Genomic DNA, 17,546 nt, shown 5'->3' with positions numbered 1-17,546 from the left:
GGTCAGAATATGAATTAGAGATTTGTTCTGCAGGTAGTTAAAAGTAATAAATAAATAATAATAAAAAAAGTTAGTTAAGAGCATCAAGTCTTGTGGAAAAATACCTGGATAACTTTTTCTGAATTGTGAAGACAGATTGTTTGGATGTTTTTTCCTCCTCCTTTTTGCTATAAATTTTAGAGTAATGTGGTGTTTTACGCAAGGAATTCAAGAATGATTGTAAGTTTTCTTCCTGAGTGCCAGGTTTGACCTGTCAGCATAACTGCAAAACCATAATGTACCTAGCGTCCTTTCAAATGTAAATTAAAGTGAGATGTTATGGGCTGTATTTTCTTTTCTTCTTAATTTTTTTTTCTGTTCAATTTCTTTTAAGTTGGTCTGTAATCTTACAGGGCCATGCAAAGTATTAAGAGGATTCAGCCTTTTAATTTTTTTTTTCTTTTTTTTCCTGAAATGGGAGGTTTTCTTCCGGTGCATATTGCTGGGTGACATCTGCCACTTGGAGAACAAGTTAAGTCTCTCCTGACAGGGCATGGCTGAGGAGTGTGTGGGAGAAGTGGTAGGCAGTTGTTTGTGCTCTGAACCACGGTCTGCACTTCTAGTAAACTGAAAGAAGAAAATTTCCAGTTTCCCCATCGTGTCTCTCTGTTGTATCAGGGCTTCTGCAGCTGTGAACGCCAGGCGATGGATCAGCACGCAGGATTAGTTACGTGTAGCCGGTTTTGACTGCGGATCGGTTTCCAGATAGGGGTCAGAATATTGCTTTCTGTAATGCAGGCGAGGCATAGATAGATTCTTCCTGGAGGCCTTTCAGCTCTTCCATTCCCACATGACATCTGTGTGGAAAGTACAGCCATCTGCTCCCTGGCCTGCTCCCTGCTTCGGGCTGTCCCCGGGGGACCTCCACATTTTCTCTCTTCCTGTAACCCGCCAGTCTCACTCAGCGAAACAGCCAGGCTGTCATTTTGTAAGAGTTGCCTTTCGCTTTGCCCTTATCAAGTACGTGTGAGTTCCTTATCAAGGGTTCTGAGCTTCGCTTACTCAGAGCAGGGCACGGGCAGGTGTGTGCGAGCCAGGCCCCTCGATGGCTTCAGCACACTGACGGGTGGAAAATCTGGGTATGGCCTTCCTGCTAGCAGGAGCGATTTGTTTTCTGAGCGTGGTCTGTGTTGCATGTTCAGTGATCCTGGTATATTTCCACAGCAATTCTCATGCTGATTAAAGAAGAGGATTTATGTTTTTGACAGTTCTTGGCAGGTAGAGCTGTGGTAGAAGTGTGGGAGGTTAGTTGAAAATGATTTATAACAGATACATGGACGGACTCTGTCACCATCTCCATTATTTCTTATGTAATTGCTGGAAATAGTGTTTCATAAGCAGATGATGACTTCCATTCAGCTTCACATCTATGCTCTCTAATCTGTGCTAGTCAAATATGCTTTTATCCATAACCTGGGCAAATGCACAGATCATAATTCAGCTGCACTCCCCAGAATTGTTGCAAATTCTCTGTAGCTGGCACGTTCCACAATATTCAGCACTGATTTGGGTGAAGAAGTGTCTTTAATCCTGTGGAGAAGTCTTAGCTTGAATTTGAGATTTGTTCTAGAAACACATTGTCTTGTAGTCATCTGCTTTTAATTCTTGATTATTTTAACAGTATTACCTTTCCTTTCTTGGACAAACTGCTAAATGTTTTGCATATGTGTGTATAGGTTTCAGATAATTTTGAATGTTTTGAAGGTCAGTGGTACATAATAAATATATTAAACTAGGAATGCCTTAGAGATTTTCCAGGTTCAGACACAGCATAAGGGAAGAGAGATCAGTATAATGTGTGGGAAACTTTGTTAAACATTGAACTGACTTTGCTCAAATTGGATTTGGGCCATTACATTTTGCTGCTAGGGTAAATATGTCTTTGAATAAGTCATATTCTACCAAGTTTTCCTCCATCAGCTTGATCCTAGAGTGAGGTTGTAATGCTGAGTTTAATGACAATAGGCAGCAATTTGACACAAGAACAGCAGTTATGACTTTGCTGCAAGATCTGGTAGGTGGGACATATTTCCAAAAAGATAGGAAGAGAAACAAAGAAAAGTGATTTGGGACAAGGTGATGGTCCAAAATTCACCATACGTATTTGTATTAGAGCTTCAAAACTCATTTTATGTTAAGGTCATTCTGTTGTCTTTTCCTTCGGTCTGCCTGTCCAGAATGCTTTGGCGTCTGTTAGTTATAGCTACTCTCTTCCTGGTGTTTGATTTATTGCTGATGTTACAGAGCACTTGGTGTTTTCTTAATTATATAAGGAAAGGTTGTTATACTAACAGAATATGTGATGCGGATCTCAGGTTTTCTGCTTCTGTTGTCTGGTGGTGTAGACATTCTCTGTCAGGTTCCTTTTGGTGTGAAAAGAAAAAGAAAAGCTTACAATTTTGGGGGAGCTCTGACAGTCAGTTATTACTGCGTTACAGGATAATTTAAAGTAGTATTAATTGGTTGCTGTAGATTTTCTGGGTCAAGTATGAAATTACACTAAGATTCAACAGTGTTTAGAGGTAGGGCATCATATTTGTAAAAGCAAACATTTCAGAATTAATTATACTTGGCTCCTGGGGGGGAAATATATCAGAAACAGATTAGAATGATGATATAAATTCCTGGATCGCATTTCTGGTTTCTTTTCCAAACCTTTGCACGGATGGGACTCTTCATTTTGACCCTGAGGTTGCTTCTTGAAGTTAAATCTCTTTTCCCGAAGCACCGCTTGTGCCGTGCTTCTCAGAGAACAGCAGATCTCTGCATGTTTCTGGTACAGGTCACGTCCTTGAAAACTTTGGCACTCGTCTCCTCGTAGTGGTCTCAGTGAAGGGCAGCTGTAACTGTTGTGCTTTTTGTGCTGCAGCATTAGCAGGTATGTGTGCCATCATCCCGTGCTGCTCTTTGTGGGGTGTAGCTCCTGCAGTTGTGGCTGATCCATCCTTTTAAAATTAATTTTGGGCTTGCCCTTTACACCCTCGTTTCTGTCAGCTCCTTTGTTACTGCAGTGCCAGAGGCTCGTACAGCCCCGTGAAGCGACCTGATGTTGGCAATGGCCCTGTTCGGGAGGAGGATGGACGACACGACCTGCGGAGGTGCCCCAGTCGGGGCGGTGGGATGCTCAGCTCCGCTCTGCTTGCTGCGGGTGCTGCTGGCACCCAGCGTTAGGAGAACTTACAGGCAGGAGGGGCAGGCAGCAGGTGAGAGGCCCTGAGGGATGAGTGTTCCTGCTGACCAACTGCACACAATGAAACTACACTTCTGGCCCCAGGGAGGATTTAAGAGCGCTGTGGTACAAGCCTGAGACACCAGTCAGTGCTCCCAAAGCTTGCTACTGGCAAGCTGGTGCCACATTGTGCCTCAGAAATAGTGATTGGAGAGAGCTGTTGTGGTCCTTTCACTCATCATGTTTTCACTTCCCTGTTGCTGCGCCGTTTAGCCAGGCTAAGCCAGCAAAAAGCTGTTTTTCAGTTTTGTTTTGTTTCTTTGATCCCCACCCCCCAATGCGTTTCAAGGCATCTTGGATTTGTTGAACTGTTCCCTGACAGAAAGGCACCACAACACAATCATCCTTCTGAAAGAGAAATGTGTGCAAGTGCTGCTGCTGGAAACTTCCAACTTTAAATTTGTATAACTGATGTCAGAAAATTCAGAGCAGAAATAGTCGCAGACCACTTAAACAGGGCGACAAAATGTGCCCTGCTGTGAGGGACTTGCTGCTGTGCAGAAAAGAGAGAGGCAAGCCACAGGGGTCATCCCAAGCTACCACGAGCAATTGATTGGATGTGTCTTCACGTCCTCCTTGCTCACACTTTGATTCAGACAGAGGCATTTTCCATAGTGGGGTGTGATTGTAAGAATATTATTTTGTTATCATTACCGTAGTATGGCAGGTAGTAGGCAGGGTGTTACTATAGTTTGGTTTTGTTTTGTCATTGTGTTGATGTTGCATTGTATTTTTTTAACCTATTTTAAGTCCTGCAAGTAGAGAGATTTTTTTGCTGGTTGGCACGATCACGAATGGAGGATCTGTGGTGCCAGTGGTGATTCTGGGGACAAACCTGCACAGCTGTTTCATGAAGCTGTGTCACTATCAGGCATGCAGGTGATGGTAAGTGCAACACGCATGTAGCAGAAGAATCTGGTGTGATCAGTCCCCTGTTGAGACCACATCTGGGTGCACTGCATCCTCCCAGTGTCATGTGCTACGTAACACCTCTAAAATGCAGAGGGGAATATTGCTGGTAGCACGGAGAGGATGCTTTGCTGACTGCGAACAGCAGTTCTGTAAGCTGATACACAACTGCAGAAGGGACTGAAGATCACTTCAAGCAGTGCTAGTCGTGGGATATGAGCTGCTCTCTGTTGTCGTTTTGCAAGTGAACAATATATGCTTTGGGTGTTTAATGAACAGAACTCGTACTACGTTAGAACTTCTTCATGCTCATTCCCCCTTCTACTTGTGCATGTGTTGTTTATTCGCAGCTACACATGTTGGAGAGAACTCACATTTGTTAGGTAATTTTTCCAGCATGCCAGATTGTTTTGAGTTGAAGTCTAGTTTTCTAACATTCTGTGCAGTCACGTCAGCTTCACAGCAGTGGCAAGTTAACTGGGGTTGTCCTTGTTTCCTTGTCCAAGTGATAACTGGAGTACTGAGTGCTACCCATGTACAGCGTCGGGCTCCGCAGAACTTTGCAGAACACATTCCTCTATTTTGACAGTGAATCCCTGGTACCACTCTGAGTATTGTTCTCCATCCAGTTTTGTGCTCAGTCTGTAGTAAGGGCTTTCATGTAAATCAGGTTTATGAAAAATCAAAATCAGTTATGAGAATGTCATGTGCAATGCTATAAATTAACCTCGCTGAAATCAGCCATGTAGGAAATTGTATGCTTTTTGTCTCTCTGCAGAACCTGTTCCTCTGCTGTTGAAGGAAATTAAATTGATTTGATGGGATTTTCTTCTCCTTTATAAATCCACCCTGGCTCTTATTAATCTTCCCTTCTTTCCCAGCAGTTCTTGATCTTTTCTACTGGCTTCCAAAGCAAGTATAGTGCATGTCATCCCATTCTTCAGATAGGCAGATGGAAGGAGCCTGGAAAAGATTTGTCTCGTGTCTGTTTTGTAGATGTAGTAACTGCTGGAGCTCAGTGGTGTTTGTGTTTTGTCTTGTAGTGCCTAGTTTTGTTCTTACAGAAGGCATAGAGTATCACAGAGTACCTATGGAAAGTGGTCTTTGCTTTTCTGATACTCTACATCTTTGCCTCTGTACTCAACATCTTTGACAGTGCCTGTCTCCAAGTTCCTAAAGCTAAAAGAAACTTTTCTGGAGCTTTTTGGATCCAGGTGCTTTGTTTGGAGATGCACTGGGGGTTCTGCTCATCTGTAGTTTTGCTAAGGTGACTAGAAGGGAAGCAAGACACACATTAACAAGTGTTGATAATTTGTTGGATTGCAAAAAGTAATCAAGGAGTTTTCCCCAAGTTTTTCCATATATGTATATATAAATTATATAAGTATGTATTACTGTGTATGTATATGTATGTATATAATATATAGTATTAAAGTGTGGCATTGTTGGTTCCAGGCTTTTCAGCAGCTCCTAGCATTGTAATGGCTTTGGGACAGGTGGGGTGAAGTGTGCGTACATATAGTGGGATGTAGTGTATGGATAACGTGCACATGATAATTATTGTTTGGTTATTACAGGCATCAGTGGTTTATATCATTTTGAGACTGGCAGATGCTCAGAGGAGGTGTCTGTGCTGCCAATCTCCTTGCAGCAGCATTGTCTCCATCTCTGGTATTTGAAGGTTGTTGAGAGCAAATGTGGGAAAGTGCTTTACTGTGGCAGGAGAAAAAAAGCTGTGCTTCTAAAAACGTATGCAGTCAGTGCCAAAAGAACAGCTGCTTGGAAATGTCATTGAGACTTTGCCAGAGAAGCTACTGGAGCTTCATGCCAAGTTTCACCAAAAAAGGAAGGATGATTGTTCTCCAGCTCTCACAGATCAGTTCAAAGCTACAGCCCCTGAGCTAGAAACAAATTGTATGACAGAGGCAACACAGTGATGAAAAATAGAAGGAATATCATTTCTGCTAAGCATGTTAATAGGAAAAAGTCATTTTGTGTACTTGGATGTTTGAGAGGATTAATGCTTTCAGGTTACCTTGCTCTGCTGTGCAGTGTAGGCATTTCTTCCTGACGGTAACACGCTGGTGATCCCAGCAGAGTGGATTGTTAGAATTGCAGAGGAAACAGCAGCTTTTAAAGTGTATAGGAACATTTAAATAACAGTTATTTGTGCTTAATAAATCTGTGCTTAGCGTCAGTAACAAAAATATCTTACTAAGTTTTAGGAGCAGAGATCTGCCTTCTGAAATTCTGTATCATTTATGAACGTGTGTTAGGACATGCAGATACACAAAAAGTGCTGGGTGCCCCTGAAGCGGAATTGACAGGTCAGGGTAGTAGTTGGAAGGTAAAACTCCAGAGTTACTTACTTTTCTTTAGGAAGGCTTCCTGAGCTTTAAGAAAACTTAGTTTTGATGTCTTTGTTTTTGAAGAAGTCTTTACATACTTTTTGCATATTTAGTTTTGAATTGTACAGCAGTAATGAAGTGAGTTCTGTTTTATTCAGCATGCTGTTGAGAGCTCTGGTCTTTATATACAAGCTCATCCTTACAATATATATATATATATATATATATATATATATATATATATATATACACACACACATACATTTTAAATATCTTGATCCAGATTCTGTACATTAGTTTTGTTTATGCTGTTCATCGTTTTTCCAGCTTCTGCCGTTTTTTCAGTTTTCCTCTCAAAATTGTTTTTTCCCCAGATTTAGTGGTCTCTTTAGTGACTAGCTCCACCAGTGTCATGAGAACATGAGGCTTGTTTCTTTTAAGAAGTGCTAGAAAAGCTATCAGTAAAATACTGTATTAGTTTTACAGCACTTCATTGTCAATGCTCTGACAAGAATGATGTTTACAAAAGTTGATGGCAAATTGACTTCTGATGTAAATAGGCATTGGTAGCTGGAGAGATAAAGCATCAACATAAGCATCAACACATCATTCTGGCTATAATCAAGAAAATGGCCTGTGGGTGGGCATGTGGCTAAGCAAAGGACAGACATGAAAACCTTCTGCAGCGAATTTTGTTTTGATACATGTTGATAAAAATTCAGAGTTCTCCATATGTAGAATAGGATTCTAAATCTTCCATTTTTTGGACATTGTCAAGAATATCATACGTATACTTTTAGATAGACAAGATATCAGATATTTGTTTGGCAATACCTGCATCTGGAATAGAAACACTAAAATATGTGTAAGTCTTTAGAAATCACTGAATGGTCTAGTTTTAAAAAGTTTAATGCTTAACAGGTGTTCTTGCAAAATGCTGTAGTGACTTTGTTTGCTCATTTATAAGCAAAATGGATGGATGTGTTAGAGCAGATTGGTCGTGAAGGCTGGAGCAGGTGAAAGATGCAAGGAAGAAAACAGCAGATTGCTACCAGAGGTTGAGAAACGCGGACTAATTGTCTTTTACGTATATCCATTTGCTTTTAAAATGTTTGCATGTTCTGAACAGGGTTGGAGCAGAGGAGAATCCCAGCGGGTCTGAAGACTGAAAACTTAATTGGATCAGTCAACTAAAACTAAGGCACTTGAAATAAGGAAGGGATCATCTAGGATGTGCTGAGAAAAACCTAAGGCTGCTAGTTTGACATGTGTTATAGGAAAATAACTTTCATGTTTAAGAATTGAGCCTCAGAGATGTATTGATCTTTTCAGAAGAGAATATGTAATGCCGATTTTTTTTTAAATATGTGTGTGTGAAGTTGAAAAGCACTGCAAGAGGGGTATTGATTTATTTCCTTCCTATAACACCTACACATCCCTCTCATTGGCATAATTCCAATGTGCTGGGGGTACTTGGTTAATTCATGTCCCATGGTAATATGAGACTTGTGCTTGGATACTTTGAGTAGGTTTTATATACACCTTTTGCTGGCAGCTTTATACCAGTTGCTTCTTCAGTGCTCAGTCTGGGGATATATAATTATACTCAAAGGTTGCAGGGTTTCTTTTGTAGTTTTTTTTGTTGTTGTTGTTGTTGTTTTTTTGTTTTTGACCATCACAAATATTAGATGCTGTGTTACTAGCTGTAAAAATTCAGCTAATGTTATGGCATCCAGTTTTAATTTCAATGAGCAGGTTGTAAGAATAAGCAGTGTAGAAAAGTTGTGTCTCGTAAATGTTGCACACATGCTTTTCTTGGACTCAGGTGTTGGCATCTCAGATCTCTTGAGCCAGGTACTGAGCAACTTGGATCTCATGTATGGTGCAATGAATTAAGGTTCTTCCACTTCCTTAATAAGTAGGCTGTGGAAGTAGGGGTCACAAGAAATATGCTAGATGAATTTCTTATGGGTTGCAAAACTGGATGGAGTCCTCTGCAGGTGTAGTTCTCAATTATTTGCTGTCTGCATGGAAGGGTTCATTGAGTAGAGCTCATTTGGCTCAGTGGTGGAACAGTAAGTTTCCTACATTTGTAGATCCTGTTAAGCTGGGAGGATCTGCAGGCATATTGGGAGGACTAAATTGTTATTTTTAACTCCTTGACAGCCCGGATGAGTAGCATGACAGAACTGTGGTAATTTCTGTAGTGTAAGTTGCTGAATCTTTGCAGCAACGATGACTTTGCAAATATGGGTAAGTGGACAGAATACAAAGGAACAGTTTTGCAGAAAAGTGAGTTTAACAGATTTAAAGCTGGACAGCAGTCATAAATGTCATGCTAGAAAAAAATGAAATTGTACCAAAGATGAAGCGCTTTTTGTTGATCCTTTTTCTCAGCTTTGTGCTGAGGAATATGCCAAGTCAGAATTCTGTGTCCATCTTTGGAAGACTTCAAAGATACCAATCAAAAGTAGTGGAGCAAAAGAACAACCGTGGGATGCTGAGAGGCCTAGCATATGTTCTCCACGAAAAGATTGAACGAAATCGAGTCCTTTAGCACAAGGAAGAGAAGAGTCTTAGATAGTTAGGGAATAAAGCAGAGGAATACTTCTGCTGCATATAAGGAAAAGTGCAGTAGGTTAATATTGCAGCAAATTGCACAGCAGTGAAGAAAGCCTTTAAAGATCAGGCACAATTAAATATGGTAAAAGATTACATATGAAAATGGCTTAATTGTTTTACCGTCATAGGACTTCAAGAACAGATAAAGTAAACACTTGTTATAACTGATGAAAATATATTTACCTTGCAGGTATATGAGATAACCTTTTTAAGTCTCTTTTGGGCAAGTTTGCTGTTGCTGTCTTGTTGTTGTTTGTTTTACTTTTGCAGTGGAAAAAGGAAGTTTTAAAACAAAAATAAATCTCAAAATGTTCTCAATCCACTTGAGTAGCTAATCTCATCATTTCTCTACCCATTCTCTTCCTGATATTGGAAAACTGAAAGAAAGGAGCATAAATGTTGAAAGTCAATCTGTATTTTGTTTGCAGGTTACGAGATGACAGAATTAGGATAGAAAGAATGGGGAACCACCATTTTGAATATACACATGCTTTCCAACTAATTACAGATTTTTATGCAAAAGAAGTGCCTGATATTACAGGTATGTAATTCAGAATGTCTTTGAAGCATGCATCCCATTAGCTTTTACATAGAGGATGAATACGTGTGGGTGCATCACAGACTCCATGGGCTTGTCTACATCTGGTTTATTTAAATGTCCCTGCCTTGATTCTCCTCTATTAAGGATGAATCTTCCTTGCTCTAGACTTTTTCACTGGTCTCAAAGGCCTGGAATTCTGCAAGGCAAATCTTACTAGCAAAGACCAAGGCCAAGAAGGCATTGAGTTCCTCAGCTTCTTCCATGTCCTTTGTCACCAGATCCACTTGCCCATTCAGTAGCAGGCCTGTATTTTCCCTTGTCTTACTTCTGCTGCTGATGTACTTATAGAAGCTCTTGTTGCACTTCATGTATCTTTCCAGTTTCAATCTCAGGTAGGCTCTGGCTTTCCGAAACTCTGCAAGCTTGAACAGTGTCTCTGTATTCCTCCTGGGTCACCTGTCCCTGCTTCCACCTTTCATCTTCTTACCTTTTATGTTTTAGTCTGGAGCATCTTGTTCATCCATGCAGGCCTCCTGCTACTCTTTGCTTCATTTTCTGCACACTGGGACCAGTTTTGAGCTTGGAGGAAGTGATCCTTGAAAACAAATGTTATTTACATACAAGTGAATGCAGGGCTAGCATCTCTTTTCTCATGTCTTGAAGAAGTATGTTTAGACAGATATAAATTCACACATATATTGCAACTGAGGGAAATGATGCATCTGAAATGTTTCTTTAAGTTCTTGTATGTGCTGACACTAAGAACAGAAGAACAGCTTTAAAAATGTCTCTGACAAGCCTTCATTTAAAAAATAAATCCTTTTATATTGAGATATCATGGAGTGAATTTTACTGTTCCATCTGGAACAGGCACTGCGGTAAAGCACTGTCTAGAGACACTGTGATACAAATAGCTGTCTTACCAAGATGGAACCTTATTTGCAAACTTGCTGAGGCAGATAAATCATCAGTACACGTGCCAAGGCCTTTTTATTCCTTTTAACTTGTGCAGATGTTGCTTACATTATTTCAAGATTTCAGAATTCAGTACTTAGTATGTATATTTAGAAATTTCTTATGCCGACAGCTACTCATTTTTGTGAGGAAAAACCTGTGGAGTCGAATGTTTTGAATTTCGTAATATGTTTGCATTATTGCAGAAGTCTACAATTTTGGGAATCATAAATATTATTTTGGAACCACTTTGTGTTGATCTGTAGATAACATAGAACACTATACACATAATAAAGATTTTTATTAGATTAAATATTGAAAAATAGATTATACTTTTTCTAAAATGCATTCATGGAAAACAGTAATTTCACATGGAAATTTTTCTTTTTTTTAGGTCCTCAAAAACTATCTGTAATACTAAGCTTGGATAAGCCTGTTATTTGTGCTCTGGCAGCAGTAATTGCATACCTCAAGGAATTTAATTTAGAAAAGATGCTTTACAATCCAAGGTAAGTTACCTTATATAAATTTCCAATTCAAAGCACCAATACGAGGGGTATCTTGCAACTTTTAACAGACAACTTCCTTTCAATGAAATGAGCCCACCTGGAGTGATAAACATCATCTTTATAAAATCTAAGCTCTTAATCAGAACTGAAGGAATCAAGTGATTTTGTTTTTCCAAGTGGTGTTTCATGAAGTTCTATATGAAGTATGTTCTTATAGACGTTACTATCATTAATGTAAATGAGCAGCTACTGCAGCCAAGTGTTATTAAAGATGAACAAAGGTGCAAAAATTGTAGATACTAGGAGGTAAACTGTACAGTTTGTCAATAAATACCAGCTATCATATCTCAAGCTCAGTTTTACTCTATGAACCAAGGCTTTTTTTGGCAGCTTTTTATGAACTTTCAGTGCTGTAATTTAGTTTTGTAAGATGCTGTTTTATTTTGCCATGGAGGTGTGTAAATCATGTTCCCTCGTTGTAACTTTGGAAGCAGATATAAATGCTAACATCGCAATGTTTAGACAGTACTCAGCAGATCTGTTTAAGTTGGTGAATCCAGTTAACAAGCAAAAAGAAAACAGGCAGACAGCACATCCTGGCTTTCTGAAAAATCCCTTGAGTTGGCTTACTGGTATCTAGGAGTAGGGAACCAGTCTTACAAAAACTTTTTCATAGATCTTTACTATTTATGCAAGGTTACTAGAAAAACACACAGCCATGAAAATAAACTTACCTTCTCTTAGGTAGTAACAGCTTGTAGATTTATTAGATATGCTCAAGTGAGTACTCAAAATTATAATAATATACAGGTGGAATCAAAAGAAAATGGAAAGATATTGCCACTCAAGCATCTTTTTGTCTTTTTTTTTTTTTATTATAGAAGTATGAAATGTTGATATCCAATTTGGCTTAGGTTTGAAAATATCATCAAAGCTTCAAGGCTTAATAAAGGCTTCATGAAAACAGCTTTCTCTGTCATGGATCCTGTTCAAAATATTCTCTTGGCTGTCTCAGTATGCCTTTGTCCTGTAAATAGCTAGTATTTAAATAAGTAAGCCTGGCTGCAAACTAGAAACTTAGAAATACTTTTTGTTGTCTGTAGCTCATTCACATGTTGTATGATATTCTTAGAATTTCAAGCCTCATTTTGAAGGGTTCCCTACATTATCTTTTTTATTTTAAAATACAATTGCATTAAAAAATGACTGCAGGTATCAGCGTTAAACAACTTTCAAATATCTTCTATAATACTTGGAAATTAAATATAACTGGGTATTCTGGATTTTGGAATGGATTTTCTTCCATAAGTTGCACTTCTGCTCTTCCCCTCTACAAGTACCATTAAAATGTAAACAGAAACTTTGCTGGGCTTGTAGGTCTAATGAGAAGGCAATACCTCTGGTGTCTTCTAAGCTTTCCCCCCTGCTTCATCCCCCAAGAAGTACTGTAACCTGTGGTGTCCTACCACTGTGGTGTTGTTCCCACTCAACTGATGCAATGAACTGTTTGACATCTTGGTAATATGCTACGAAGAAATAAAATAAGTTCTTCAAGATAACAGTGTTCAGGAGCTTGGATTCTACTGTATTTATTTTTAATGCTTTTGCTGCTTGGACTACCCAATACTGACTTCTACTTGATGTTTTTAGTGTGTCACATTTATTGAAATGAGCCAAATACCTTCACGTATAGTGAAGTCAGCCAAATGTTGAGCCAGCCTCAACTTAAATACTTTTCTAATGTCAGTGAAATATATAAATGCTGAAAAGGGAGAGACTTTAAAACAAAGGGTGTCAAGTTTGTGGATTTTCTGTGATTCTGCAGGAAATAGAAGAGAAATAATTTCATTGTACTGTCAAGCAACTTAAAATTCCTAGGAGAATTCAGGTCAGTGAGCATATACTGATGAGTCAGTGAGCATGGAGTCAGAGCTGTGAGATAGTTTTCAGTTTATTGGTGTGACACAAATCTGGATGAAAAATACCTATTTGATAGGAAGAATGACAAAAAAAAAATTCTTTACACAATTATACCTTCTTCTGATAAACACCCTAATGCTCTTCTCCCAGTTGAACAGAATTCCATCTGAAATTAATAGTATGATTCCTGAAATATCACGTAAATTATGAGGGATCTTCACTACTGGGGGAAAATTAATTCTGTTTTAATATTCAGGAGAAGATATGAAATACAGTTTTAAGTTCATAAACAAAATGGTATTTTTATTTTTTAAAGAAAAGTGTTTGTGCCACTGTGGGACCCTACGATTTGGCTAGGCTGCGCTGGAACTGCTACATCAAATAAAAGTAGACTGAACAATGAGTGAGATAAGGTTTTTTACTGGTATGTTCTAATAACTCTGCCCACTGAGACACTGTTATTGGAGAGGTTTTCAAGGACAGCTGAGTAACCAGTTTTGCTTGAAAAATCATCATTTGCATAGCATTTGCTGGGAAATGTGTCTCAGTGCATTGTTGTTTTATGTTCATACTTTCCAGCATATTAGAAACAGAAGAGAGAGACTGTAATTCTTAGTGTTTGACCAGTGACAGATTAGCTCAAGGAAGTTGGGGAATTGGTGGAGAAAACAGCTGTGTTCAGAAAGTGGAGAGTAGCTTTGGGATTGAAGAACTATCAGCAGTGAAGGTAGAAGACAGAGACAGAAGTCAAAAAGAGACAAGCCAGAGACAGAAGCTAATGTGACTATGAGGAAGGTGAAGAAAGGAAGGAAAGGTGATGAAAAGGAAGGTGTTGAAAGACTTCAACAAGAGGGTAGATGATTTTACTTTATTATAGGAGTGGGAAGGAGTTTGTGCAATGAAATTGTAAATGCACTCAGCTTAAAATGGTGGTCTTCCTTGAATTTTCAGGGGAGATGTCATTGAAATTGAAGAAATGATGTGTATATGGGTTCCATATCTCTTGTGTGTTAATTCCAAAAATAATCACGTATACGAGACAACACATAGGTTTATTTCCCACACTCACAATGTGTAAGACTCTGAGAAAGGAGTACTGAAAAGACTTTGGGGTGTTTCAGGGTTAGTTCAGGAGCATGAGGGACTGGAAAAGGAAAAGCCTGTTTTTCAGAGTATCACCCCAAGGAGATACTCTTTATGCGTTATCTCTGGAGACCACAGAAGGGTGGCAACTCTCTGGAAGTTTGGAGCTTGTATGAATGCTGAGGCTGCATGCAAGGAAAGTGGTCTGAGAGCAAACAGCCACCTGGGGAGAGCAAGGCTGCAGGCACACCCCTTGGGGTGAGTTCAGTGGAGAAAAAGACTAATTGAGGCTAAAAATGATGGAGGGTATTTTTATTTGTCCTACTCCTTCCAGCTTCTCTTATTTCTGTACTTGTATTGTGTTTTGTATTTCTAAGTTTTGTTTTGTGTTTGTTCATTTTATTTTGTTAACTGTTTTAGTTGGGAATTTGTGGACTGCTGTTACATCAGGGAACCAGATCAGAAATTCTAGCCCCGCAGCAGTATTCACTAACAAGTTTAAAAGTCTAGTTAATTAAATAGAGAACATAATCTGGGTTTGAGGTCCTTCATGACTTAGGCTGGTAAACGTCTTTCATACCCAAAGCAAATGGTTTTGAGAAATGAAGAGGCTGGTTTTTACTCCTTGAAGCTGAACAGGAATTCCTACAGTTCTTGTTCAAATGCATAGGTTTATTCACTGACTGAAGTTTTGAAGACATTGATTCTAGAGGTCTGTAAAAGGTAATTGAGCAAAGAAAATCTGCTGCTTAGTAGGCTTTCAAAACAGTGTCTTGGAGATTTGCTGTGAAGTTACTGGAGATTTGCAAAATTAAAGTAGTTGAAAACTAATGCGTTGAACGACACACATTCACCTAGGCTGTGTTGCTTAGCGTGAAATTATATATAATGTCTTCTGTGGCGAGAATAATGAGTAAAACATAGAAAGTGCCCTATTCTGTAAGATTCTCAGGATGCAGAATGACCAAGAAGATAAAATTTCACAGGTAACATACAAACCTCAGAAGTCTGCGGATGTAGTTTACGGTTCTAAAGCAATCATAGTAACCCTTTAATACTCACAGTTAAGTGAGGTTCTACTCTGAAAAACTGTTCTCTGAATAGCAACCTCTTTCTAATAAGCATTCCCTAAAAGTCATATAAATCCTACAAGAAGCTTGTATTTCTGTTTGTTTCCTCGTTTTTATTTTTCTCATCCAAGGCAGCATAATCCTACCTTGGCCTGCACTTCAGTAGTGGGATAACCAGCTATTTCCATCACTAGTGCTTTGTGCAGTTCAAGTACTTCAGGTAGCTGCAAGTCTGTTCTTTGAAACTCAGGTCACACTGTCACCTGCAGAAGGAACTAATGTGTAGTGCTCCATCTGAAGCGATTTTGAAGAGTCATGTTTGCTGATGCAGAAGATGGCTGATAGCAGCACATTTAGAACTTCTCAGGAGGATTGTGTGACACCCTCACTGTAAAACCAGCACTGGCTTAATATTTGTTTACAACCTCCTTCTCATGTAATTTAATCCCTAAATTCCCTACGAAGAGTCTGCCTTTGTTCACATTTTTATCAAGTTCTGATCCCAAGCTGAAGGAAGATGAGGGGGTGGAAGCAAAACATGTCTTTGCTGTGACATCTGGAATTGTTGGTTGGGCATATTCTGCAGTTGATCTTGGCTATTATTCATGTACTTTAAGCTCTCAGTTACCAGGGTTAATAGCAGGGTTGGAGTAACTCAGATAAAACTCACAGCTGGATAATGTAAAACATAGATAATTTATTTTTTATTTTTAAATTTTAAATTGGTTGGAAACAGAAGTGGTGAGGTACTAACAGGCTAACTCCTGTACTTACCCCTGCCATCAGAGTTGTTCCAAAGAGTGTTTATCAATATAGTGATAGGCGCTTTATATATATAACTGTACACGCACACACACACACACACACATACACACACACAAATAAATAAATAAATAAATAAATAAATAAAGACAGGGGAAAACGCAGGTTAGGAAAGCCCTAGATGTAGATTAGGTGCTTTTGGAAGAGTGGCTAGGATTTGGTGTTGATTATGGGGACTGGAAGCCGAGTGGGCATTATTCCGATTTAATTTTTTCCAGCACCACCAGTTGTGACAGAATATCATGAAATTTTGTTTGGTTGCTTTTAATGTTGTGTACTTTTTGGAAGACAGTGCTCCTTTTGTCTCCAGTGTTTTGTTTTTCTGGTCAAGTTTGCTGGTTGCTGCGATAGCATGCTAGAGCAGAATAATGCTGACTGTGAGTTTTTTGAGTCAGCTGTACTTTCCAGCTGTCCATGAATTTATCCTCTCCGATAAATCGACTTTTTTTTTTTTTAATAATTTTGCAGAAAGTAGTTTTAATTTGACCCATTATTTAAGAATATATTCACTAGCAGGCCCAAACACCTGCAAACAACTTGAATATATACCATTACCCTCTGAATATTTCTGAATTTATTATTTGCTGGAAATTTTAGTGCCTTTTTTAAAAAAAAAAATATAGTGCAGCTGTGTATCCCTGGCAGAAAAGTTCAAGCACTTAGTGCTCCCCCACAGAATTAAAATGGAGTGCACTCAAAAAATTGTATGAAAATTCAAGAAAGCAATTTTAAATCCTACCCAGCAAGTCATTCTTTTCCAGCTGAGACAATAAAGAGCGTCCTAGATTTTGTGCGAAGTGCAGTCAGCAGTATGATTAACCTAGACAATCATGACTTGATTTGTCAAAAGCATTTAGTGGGGTTCTTGCACTTCACTTCACTATCCCAACTACTACATTTGCATATCTTAGACTGAGATACTTTTCACACCTAATATTACATATCTAATACAGTTATTAATGTTGGTTCTATTCAGTGTTTTGCTTAGCTATATGTAACATTTGGGTTGGTCTCTTCCTGTTGTGTTAGGAAGTGTTAAAAAGTTAAGTCATTTTGGTCACAGTTATGTCATATTCGAAAGAAAATGAAATAGTTTAAGTATGCCATATTTTTCTTTTCTTAAATAATGACACTAACGGGCAGTTTTAAATTGGTAGTATTAGAAAGAAAAATTAAGAATATGTCTTTTGTTATGCAGTTTTGATGATGAATGGTGTTAAAATCTGTTTTGCTCTCAAAGTATTATTTCTTCTTATTATCCCTGCCTCTAATCCCACATTGATCAGAACAGTATGCTAACAAAAGCATGTACTTCCTTAATTTCATCATAGACTGAAGAAGGGGCATTTCCTTAACAATTTAGTGCATTGGGATTAGATAACAGGAAAGCTCAATTTTATTCTAAGCTTTGTTGGAATCATTGTAGGAATTTGGGCAAGCGAGTCTTCAAATATTGTTTATCTGAGCAGCAAAACAATAGATGTTGTTGGTGTTCAGTTC

At 38.7% G+C, this 17,546-nt stretch overlaps 1 protein-coding gene across 4 annotated transcripts in view; it reads left to right on the top strand.

Moving 5' to 3' along the window:
• MSH3 (mutS homolog 3) overlaps positions 1 to 17,546 on the top strand; it is a 112,988-nt gene that overhangs the window by 27,939 nt on the left and 67,503 nt on the right. For all 4 annotated transcript variants that reach the window (XM_072030781.1, XM_072030780.1, XM_072030782.1 and 1 more), the window contains 2 exons: positions 9,576 to 9,688; positions 11,037 to 11,151. In XM_072030781.1, coding sequence (XP_071886882.1) covers positions 9,576 to 9,688; positions 11,037 to 11,151 — 228 coding nt within the window. The remainder of the gene's footprint in view (positions 1 to 9,575; positions 9,689 to 11,036; positions 11,152 to 17,546) is intronic.

This window comes from Anas platyrhynchos, chromosome Z, assembly GCF_047663525.1.
Source record: "Anas platyrhynchos isolate ZD024472 breed Pekin duck chromosome Z, IASCAAS_PekinDuck_T2T, whole genome shotgun sequence".
Lineage (NCBI taxonomy): Eukaryota > Metazoa > Chordata > Aves > Anseriformes > Anatidae > Anas > Anas platyrhynchos.
The sequence above is the reverse complement of the archived record's forward strand: the minus strand, read 5'-3'. Positions and strand labels throughout refer to the sequence as shown.